This window comes from Pygoscelis adeliae, unplaced genomic scaffold (genome assembly GCF_000699105.1).
Source record: "Pygoscelis adeliae isolate BGI_AS28 unplaced genomic scaffold, ASM69910v1 Scaffold67, whole genome shotgun sequence".
NCBI lineage: Eukaryota > Metazoa > Chordata > Aves > Sphenisciformes > Spheniscidae > Pygoscelis > Pygoscelis adeliae.
Genome location: NW_008825271.1, coordinates 5,246,457 through 5,256,634, shown reverse-complemented (window position 1 = coordinate 5,256,634; position 10,178 = coordinate 5,246,457). Strand labels below are relative to the sequence as shown.

The 10,178-nt window shown below is 39.1% G+C and overlaps 1 protein-coding gene across 1 annotated transcript; it reads right to left on the bottom strand.

Annotated features, from left to right (window-relative positions):
• Window positions 1–1,135: 1,135 nt before the first annotated feature.
• FGB (fibrinogen beta chain) lies at window positions 1,136–8,666 on the bottom strand. The gene is made up of 8 exons (XM_009329796.1): window positions 8,592–8,666; window positions 6,798–7,001; window positions 5,351–5,534; window positions 4,539–4,766; window positions 3,869–3,982; window positions 3,182–3,304; window positions 2,720–3,005; window positions 1,136–1,735 (listed from the first exon to the last, which is right to left on the bottom strand). Exons 1-8 carry the CDS (start codon window positions 8,664–8,666, stop codon window positions 1,507–1,509), a joined length of 1,443 nt encoding a protein of 480 aa, XP_009328071.1. The 3' UTR covers window positions 1,136–1,506.
• Between the last annotated feature and the right edge of the window lie 1,512 nt (window positions 8,667–10,178).

The following is a 10,178-nucleotide window of genomic DNA, read 5'->3' as shown; positions in this document are numbered from 1 at the left end:
CTCGGGGACAATGTTCCCCCCTGCATCCAGTAAAGGATAGAGATTCTCCTTGGCTCTCTTCTTGTCATGTATATATTTGTAAAAACATTTTTTGTTGTCTCTAATGACAGCGGCCAGATTGCGTTCTAGCTGGGCTTTTGCCTTTCTAATGTCCTCTCTGCATGACCTAATGAGATCCCTGTACTCTTCTTGAGTCGCGTCCCAGCAAAAGCTCCCCGTTCAGCCAGGCCAGTCGTCTTCCCCGCCCATTCTTCTTACAGCATATGGGGACAGCCTGCTCTTGCACCTTTAAGACTTCCTTCTTGAAGATCGTCCAGCCTTCCTGGACCCCTTTGCCCTTCAGGACTGTCTCCCAAGGGACTCTCTCAACCAACGTCCTGAACAGGCCAAAGTCCACCCTCCGGAATCCATGGTTGCGGTATTGCTGGCCCCCCTCCTTACTTCACGGAGAAAACAAAAACACCTTGTGTTTTTGTTCCCTAGCCTCAATGGAAGCTTGCCTGTGGGGATGCTGAACATTTGCACTCATGTAGTGAGATGCTGCCATGATGTCTCCTCCTTGTCCTCCTGGGCTCCACAGATTAAGTCAACATGAAAGGTTTCAGATGGAAGTCCCCTCCGTTGTGGAGGAAGGCAGTCCCCTCTGAGAGGTGGTTGATTCTGCCTACCACGGTTTGGAAGTCCCGTCTTTGGGACAACCTCTGCTCCTGGCTACAGCGGGAGCCTAGACCACTAGCTTTGATGAACCTCCACCTACCCTATGATTGGAGTCACTAATTGCTCTAGTGATTGTGATTGTGTGAAAGACATACCAGTCAGGTCTTCTAATACTGTATTTTATTCTATGATAAAAGGATGTGGGATGGTGGAAGGGCTATTAAGAGGCACAGTATGTGAGCCAGGTCCCAGCAAAGGACATATTTTATCCAGTGTACAGGATTTGAACTAGAAGTGGCTGGTGACCTACCCGTTTGTTAGATACTATCTTTTCACTTTATTCCTTCTCAACTTGTTACACAGGTAGTTACCGTACCTTTATGATATAAAAGAAAATAACCATCCTTTATTTGGTGGAATGTGTTTGCTCCTCCCTGGATAATGCATAAATACTTAGGAATCATGTGAAGAAAACATTAGTTTTAAGGCTTTATTTAATTTTTAGAAAACATTTTAAAATAATTCTCTCCCTCTTCAAATGTAGTATAGAAGTCCTTTGTAAAAGAGTGAAACAAGCTGGGGTTTTGGGGGTTTTTATCAGCATTATTCTATAGTAGTTACTTCTGTCTTGTGAACAAACGAAAAATGGGACGAAATACACTTGTGAGTTATTTTCATCGGTCAGATTTTGATTTACAGTTGACATAGCTTTTCACTTCAGGTCACAATATGCTCGTACATACATATTTGGTTATCGTATGTAAAGACAAGCCTGAATACCGTGCCTAAAAAGATAACCATGTACAAATATTAAAAGAAAATCCCTGATTCTGTACATTTTGATAATGGTTAATGTGGAAAGTATGGCCTGATTTTCATGCTCATCTTCTTCATTGAATACCATGACCCTTTCCAGTTCATCCATACGACACCATCATCTGTACCATGTTTTGCCATATCCCAGCTGTAGGTCCCTCCCCAATAGTATCTGCCATTGGGGTTGGCTGAGTGGCAGCGGTTGTACCACCATCCACCACCATCTTCTTTGGAGCACTGTTTTCTTGAATCTGCAGTTAACCTGATGAGGGAAAAGAAAGTGTTAAGAATCATAGAATCATAGAATAGTTTGGGTTGGAAGGGACCTCTAAAGGTCATCTAGTCCAACCCCCCTGCCGTGGGCAGAGTGACAGATGAACTGTAAGCAAACAGATCAACAGAGTACATACACCTGCCCCGGTACTGAAATTTTCAAACCATAATAAACATTTAAAATCCTCTCTGAATTTTCTGTAAAACATTGACCATCTCAGGTGTGTGCTACATAGTGCACTTGGAAGGTGAAGCAGCTAAGAAAAACAAGTCAAATTTTAGCTGCATCTCTTTGGGAATGTCACTTTAGTTTACCGATTGATAACTACAATTACTTGCAGTTCATAATGATAATTGGAATATCAATGCAATTTAAAGATATAAAACAATGAGAACTCTACATCTTCCCCAATCTAAACAGTTCCTTTATTCATAAATATGTAATCAGGTATTAAGATAAAGACATAGCACATAGTTTAGAGACACAGTGCTAAATTAAGTACTTTACAATTGAGCTCCTCTATTCTGAGTAGGCAGAATTTTATTTTTTAAGTAGGACAGGCTACCTGTCTCTTTCCTCAGGACCCACTATGTGTTACTGGAGTGAGTACCAATATTCTACTTAAGCAAGACAGTGGTCCTCAGCACTGCCACCACCAGTCTCTGATAATGAATATATTGCATCCAGATTTGGTGATTTGTCTATGGTAACGTCATTCATGGAATCAATAAAATTTAGTGTGCTTGCTTCTTACTTGGCTGTGGAGCAGCACTAACCTAATATACAGTTTTATCTGCCCTTGGCTACATCAAGGGAACTGCATGGACATTTGGCTGGTAACTTGCAGGGATAAAACGTATTTTAAGATACTACAAAATGCTGTGAAAACTAACAGCAAATTATAGAAATAGTATATATTCTGCTCTATTTTAAGCTCTATGTTTATTTTAAATGTCTAATGCAAGTACGTACCATCCATCATTGTCTCTGTCATAAGTACTGAAGAACATGCCGTTGTGAATTGTCATCGTCCTGTTTTCTCCATGCATCTGTGAAGCTCCTTCCATTAGCGCATTGCCTGCATTGCCTTTGTAGTTACTAACTGAAAGCTGATACTTGTTTCCTTCATTCTGTATGGTGAAACCTCCATAATGAGCTGATACTTTATCGCCATTCCAGTCCTCCATTTCAATTAAAACTTCAGTGGGCCCTATTTTGGTAAGCTGGCTGATCTTGTCATTTCCAAGCCAATATTCACCTGAGAAGCAACAAGTGAGAGCTCTGTGAAATAGACTTCACAATATACTTCAAGGCAACTTTATGATTTGCCTATAGGTCTGCCAAAGTTATTTTAAAAAATCAGAGAGCTTCAAGAAATATGAGAAAACAGTTTCAGTAAGAAGAGTTCTTCATCTTTCATGCTCGGCATTTTACCTGGTGTATCACAGTAGTTCTTCCCCCCACTCTTCGCAACATTTCCAAATCCTTTTTTATATTGATCCCATACTCTTCCGAAATTAACACTGCCATCCTGGCGGTTCTGAATCAAAGTCCAGCCTGCAGGAGCAACAGTATTTAGATTAAATTGCCGTTGAGAAAGGAGCATGAAATGTTAAGATACAGCCCTTCCATCTTCATCTTAAGGCGAGCAGAGCATATGGCTTCCTTGCAGCAGGTCTGAGCTTTCACTGCTTACGAGCTCAGCCTTGCCATTTTTACTCACACTCAAGTAGCACCTTGCTTCATAAGGAAAGGTGGAAAAGCAGAACTTGAAGGACTGCCCTGGTCTTTTGTCTAGTGCATAGTGACACGGTAAGAAATGAGCCAGGCCCTCCTTGCCTGCCTACTCATACGTTGTCCATTCTCATCATAGTAAGATACGTTTTTATCTACCAATCCCATCCCAACAATTTATTTCCATTTTCATTATAGAAGTATCCTACTGTGCATCTGAAGATGACCAGCAAGACTTTTCTGAACAAGTCGATCAGACTTAATTCCCAAGTAATTACAAATGTTATAATTCCATATTAGTCTGTATAAAATGCAAATTACTATTATGAATTTTTTGTAGCATCCACATTAATCAATATTTTAACAACATAGTTATTTCATACTAACCTCCATTATCTGTTTGCATGTCACAGTATGCTCTGTATGGTCTGCTGAAAGGATCTGGCTGGATGAGGTACATTTCAGATATCTCGCCTCCCTTTCTGAAAATATCCTCACATTCTGCAAGAATAAACCGGAGAGTCTGTTACTGAAAGAGCTCTGAACTTCTTCAACAATCTTCTTACCCTTCGGTTTGCTGATTATAAGGGAACAATTTTAAAGATATATCTAATTCTACTTTCATTTTGATTTCTGTGATACATCATGTGAAAGAATCAGGGAAGAAAGAACAGTGCACCTGCATTGTTCTACTTTTCCAAATAGGAATTTCTAAACGTTCAACCTGAGTGATGGAATACTGTATACTTTTCAATGATTTTTTTAATTAGACAAGCTTGTGAAAGAAAAACCTTTCTTGATTGAAAAAAAGCACATATTTCTTTAAAATGCTACTGACCACTAATGAAGACTGATATTGGGTAAGAGCATCTTTGGTCTGACTAGTACAGGCATCCATAAAAGATTTTTTTCATTTAGGATCACCTTCCATCTTTTCTGCTGTGCTAATCAATGACACAGGCTTCAGAGGAACGTTCACACCAATCAAATGATGCATCTATCAATTTGCACAGTGATATAAATGCGAGAAGAGATGTCGTTATAGTTAAATGAGTACCTTTGCCTGAAACCACTGGAATATTACAGGAAACAACACATGGGGAACGGCAGTAGTCCACCTGGGTTGCAATGGCATTTTCCAGTTTTTGTATCTTTTTGTGTAAAGAATCCACAACTGCACGGAGGACCCTGAGGCTAGATGGGATGTTATTGTCCAGATTATCCTTTATATAATTATAATGCAATTCCACTTCAGTGTTGTACTGAGAAAGTATATCATCATTGTCTAAAGAGAGGAAAAGCAGATTAGTTTTCAACATGTTTTCCAGTTATGAAATAATGAAGAGCAATCTGTAAGCACAATTTGAGAAGCCACTTCTTTCTTTAGCGGGGAGGAAGGATATGCATTTCGTTTGCTTACTTTTCCACAATGTGCAAAAACTATGCAGAGATTCTCAGGAAAGTGGTACATATGTATTGTTATTTCTTTGCTAGCTAGTACATTTATCAGTGGTGCTATATTCTGCCAAAGAACTATAATTAGCTTCATTCCAGAGAGCCATGGTGCCAAGCCAGGAGCTGGGCATAAAGGGATTGGATGGACATAGGAAAGCAGGTAAGGGGGGGAACACATGACCCACACGTTTAGGGGCCTCATATGAATCTTGCCTTAGTATGAGATCCATTCCTTTGCCTCTCTCAAAAAAATTTTTTTTATGATTTAAGAGGACATGGTCATGGAACCGTACTTTGCTAGATATTCCACTGTATTTTCAATTTTTTTTTAAGAAGTCCCATTAACAAGTAACAGTAGCAACACCAATAGAACTGCAATACTGCTTACACTAATAATTCATAGAAATAGCATACCTTTTCTTTGTTTCTGCCTATTTACCAATTTATTGTCTAGAACAGTCATGTATTCATAGAAAGTTGTAGAGGTTTCAGACAGTTTGCTCACTTTGTCCTTTAGATCACGAACAACTGATTTCACAACTTTTTCTTGTTTTACCAGTGTAGTTTGCAGCTCACATCCAGTTGGACACAGCACTCCCTTAAAAAAAATTAAAAGGGCTGTGAATGAAAGTCAAGATAAAGAAGTTTCTAATGCCATCAGTGAATGACCATACCTTTGAACACACTGAATAGTTAGTAATGTGAGACCAGATATTTAAGCATCTAGATAAGGACTCAAGACATTCAACTTCTACAAAGAAGCTGCAGTCTGAAGGGCAGGAAGGAGCCCCGAGTCCCCCAAGAGGACTGTTTTGTTGAAGATCTTGGGAAAAGCCCTCTCTCTTCACACTTTTTTCATCCACTATCTGCTTTTCACTTTTCTGCACTATTAAATGTTCACGGTATTAAGCCACCTGAACTATGATTAAAGTGTGTCAGGAACTACCTGGTGCATGTTTATATCTACCCCTTTCCTCTTTCACTAGCCTCAGAGAATCAACCACGTTCTCTACACCTTGTTATATGTCTCTCTCATTAAATGGCCATGTGATCAATTAAAAAATTGCCATCTCAAGAAGCTGAGCACCATTGCTTCTTCAACAAGCATTGCACCATCAAGGACAACAGTGTTTTAAAAAGAGGTGGGAAATTCTGAAGTCCCCTGAGAACCAAAATACCCAGGCAGCAGTGGGACTCTACCACAATCATGTGTTGATTAAGCTTTAACAGACTTCATTTGTGGGAAACCTCCACACTCAAATTTGCTCTCAGACACTAAGATGCCTCTCAGCAGCGTTACAGCTTGCATTTTCCAGCAGAGAGCACAGCAGGGACAGTGTGATAGACTACTGCAACGCAGCAAGGAGTATGCTAGATCTCAGCATGCTTGCATGCTCTTCTGTAAGAGCTGGGGCAGTGACTGAGGGTAGACTATAATTATGGTTTGAAACAAATTTTAAGAAAGAGACGGGAGATTATGTTTTTTGGTCCCTAGGTTTCCTTGAGATTATCTGAAATTCAAGCTAGCGCTTCTGCAGAGCTTTTTTCTGTCCTTCTTAATAGTTACCTATGCAAAGCAATGGGGAAAGCGCAGGCTAACCCACAGATACTTCCTTTCCTCATTTACGGTTTGAATCTCACCTCCCCATCTTCACTGTAGGCTGTCTGACTGTGACTAATCCCAGGGACTTTGTGGCATTACTCTTCCGAATGCAGTCCTACCAAACTCAAGCAAAAAGATGCAAAGTTGGGCTGCTTTAAGTGAATGACCGTCCCTTATTTGGTGAAGAAAAATCCGTGTTGGGCACACTAGAAGAAAGGGACAGTCTGTTATCAGCTGCATCAACAGGCAGACACCCACCAGCTCGTCTAGAGGATGCTTGCAGCCACCAGCATCGGGGTAGATGACACGTTCTTTCTCGTCGCCCGGCTTCACCCGCTTTGAGGGCCGGGGCTGGTATCCAGTTCCGCTGATGGGAGGTGCCACAGGTCGGAGCGTGGGGGCCGCTTCCCGCCTTTTGTCCAGGGGTCGGTGGCCTCGAACCCCAGGCTGAGGGCTGTCATCCTGCAAAGCCAGGGGGAGAGGAAACTCTCTGAATCAGGGATTGCTATTGTAAAATGCTATGCGTGGGGTGGAGGCATCCGTTCAGCACTCTTTAGTGTTTTAAACAGCAAAGAAAACCATGGAATGGAATGAAAAAAGCCATAATGGAAATATTATACTGACATTATGTAAAAGTCATTGCTATGCCCTCCCTTGTAAGACTAGTCACACTCCCTCCACCTAGATAAAGACAAACTAAAAAGCCTTCAAACCAAAGCAAAACAATATTTCAATAGTTCATTCTGACCAAGGAAAAAAGTTTCTATAGTTCAGAGCCACTAAGCACCATGAAACTAGAAGTACTAGGATATTAAAAAAAAGTAATTAGACATTCTTGGGGCTAAGAAGAACATTCATCATCATGTTATCAGTGTCCCAATTTTTCATTGGGCTACAGGAAAATTTGTAAGGTCTCAGAAAATCAGGCCACAGTCAAATACATCATCAGGTCTCAGGCCACAAGCCAGCTATTAACTGATGGAATTAGGAAAACCATTCAATAACATCTCTCAGGGTAGGTTTTTAGAGCTCCCTCTGATGCATACATTCCCTGTTACTGCCAGAAACAAGAAAGTCTAAGACGCTGATCAAGGAAAGCAGGCTTTGTTCCTAAGCAGTTGTTGAGACTGAACCATCTGAATTAATTGTTGTTTGAACAACTGCATCAAAATCTTTGACCATCTCCAATCCCACTTAGACTTAGCTACAAATAACAAATGTTTGTAAGGATCCAGGATCAGAGGCTTCAAGTAGTTTCAAAAGTAGGCAGCATACAAGACACAAAATAGCTGAAAATGATTTAGCATAGTAGTCTTATCAGTAGTCAATGTACAGACACAAACGCTTAGATCGTACAACAGAAAAAAAATCTCATGTCTGATCACCCTGTCCTATTTCATTTTTGCAGGGATTTTCAAAATGTAAAAATCTTACTGAGATTCTAAATTGTATTTCCCATTAAAATATTTTACCTAAACAAAACTAAATATAGGTTAAAATTATTATCTTTGATCCTCGTTGTTTGCCTTTTTGTTTAACAATTGTTAGCTCTCCATTTCTAATGTAAAGCTATATGATCCGGCAGTTAATTTTTTTTTTTTTTTTATAATGTGTACTGAATCCATAGAAAAATTTTTACTGTCTTTGAGACAGGACATGATTAATTACATATTTCTACTTTGTTGCGCCTGACATTAATTGTCTTCAACATCATATGTCAACATTGCTAAATTAATATCCTTAAATAAATTCAGCTAAAGAACTAATCTTACCATCATACATTCTTCATTCCCTACAGAGAAAGAAAAGAAATAGGAAGAAAATATATCCGAAACTAGAAAGTAACTATTGTGCAGTTACATATACACGAAGAAATAATACAAAAGTTATTTCTTTGAACACTTCAAGCGGAAAAAGAACATGCACTGGATCATTTTTCCCCACAACTTCTACCTTAGCTAACTCACATAAGCTGAGTAAGTCATGCATGCAATTAAATAAAACTAATCATTTTTACTCATTATTATTATTAATTACGATCAGTATTACAACCTCATTGTCATAGTCAGTAAAGCTCTGGGATTTAACGGAGGAAACACAGAGCAGGAAGAGCAGGAGCAGTTTCATGGTGCTGGCTTGCTTGAGCAGCTCAGTGACCTTCTCCCACCAGCAGCTCTGACAGGGAGAGGTCCTCTCTGCTCCTATATATACAGGTGGTAACCCTCACTTCCCAGCCTGACAGTGATAGGACCAACCTTTCCGAGCAATCACTGTACCTCTGTTAATATTCAACCTTTCTCTTCACTGCATGCCTGAATACATTTGTCGTTGAGCAATTTCTCTGGACAACTCTTATCTACATGCCCCAGAGACCTCTGTTGATGCTGGCATCAAATAAATGTTTAAATCCTTAAATGTACCTCCTGCTCAGATTGCACAAGGTTACCATTTTCTCAAAAATCACAAGCTGAAAAAGGTGAACATCCAAAGGAAAGAAACATGGTCAGATGTCACAGTCCGTGACATCTCCTTTTTTTTTCTCCCTGCTGAAAATTTGAATGTTTCAGAAATACCATATTAAGTGTGAATTAAACTTACATCATACAGATTGTTACATTCTTCTAAATAGTTCTGATGGTGCCTGGATAAGTATGCAAGTCTTTGGGTCTCTTTAAGTACAAGATAAAAAAAGAGTATATTATGTTCATTACAATAATAATTTTGCGTGAAAATGTTGTTTAGCTGTAATTAAGGATCAGATTAATATTATACGCATAAAACAATGCTATTCCATTACTTCAGAAATATGACATTGTAAATGAATTAAAATAATTACATTTTACATATTAATTTGCTGTTTTCCTTTTTTAATAAAAAAGTATAAGTCATAAGCATTATTTAAATATTTTTAATAATCTTTTAAAAGAATACAGCATGAAGTTACTTGTCATCGTAGTGGAATACTCAAACACGCTTTCTGATGCTTTATAAGAATATGGCATATCACTGCTCTCATACTAGCAGAGTTTTAACATTTCATCATCTGCATATCCTGTGATTTTCTTGTGCATTATAAATGATCCTAATATACTGAATTAAATAAGATGTGCCAAGTGAGGGCCAGCACACTTTTCTGAAGTCATTCATATCAATGTCTGAAGACATGAAGAGATGCAAACCATGGGCTGAGGTTCCATTTCAAAGACCAACTTGATGGAGCGGGAGATTTTGTGATAAACAGAGACAAGAACAGCTAAAATTGCTTGGTTTAGGCCTTTTTCCTATATTTGTGCTGTTGTCAGAATTCTTGTGAACTAAATGGAGATTCCTGAAATATGAAAACTGTTTAATCTGACTGGTTTAATTATTAAATAGCTTGGACTAAAATCAGCAGTGGCTCAAGGGGCTCTTACTCCACTGAATTTGAACCCTTGCATGAGAACATCACCAACACTATTAGATTTGGAAGAACACAAACTTCTCCCTACAGGCATTAAAGAAATCTGTCTAAGGCTAAAACTGACATCGTTAACGCGTTATTTCCACTTAAAGATGCTAGCCAAGATATTATCACTGATTCTGGGCACCTCCTAACCTTAAATGCAGTTTTACCCCCATGTACCTCTGAGGGAAGTTCAG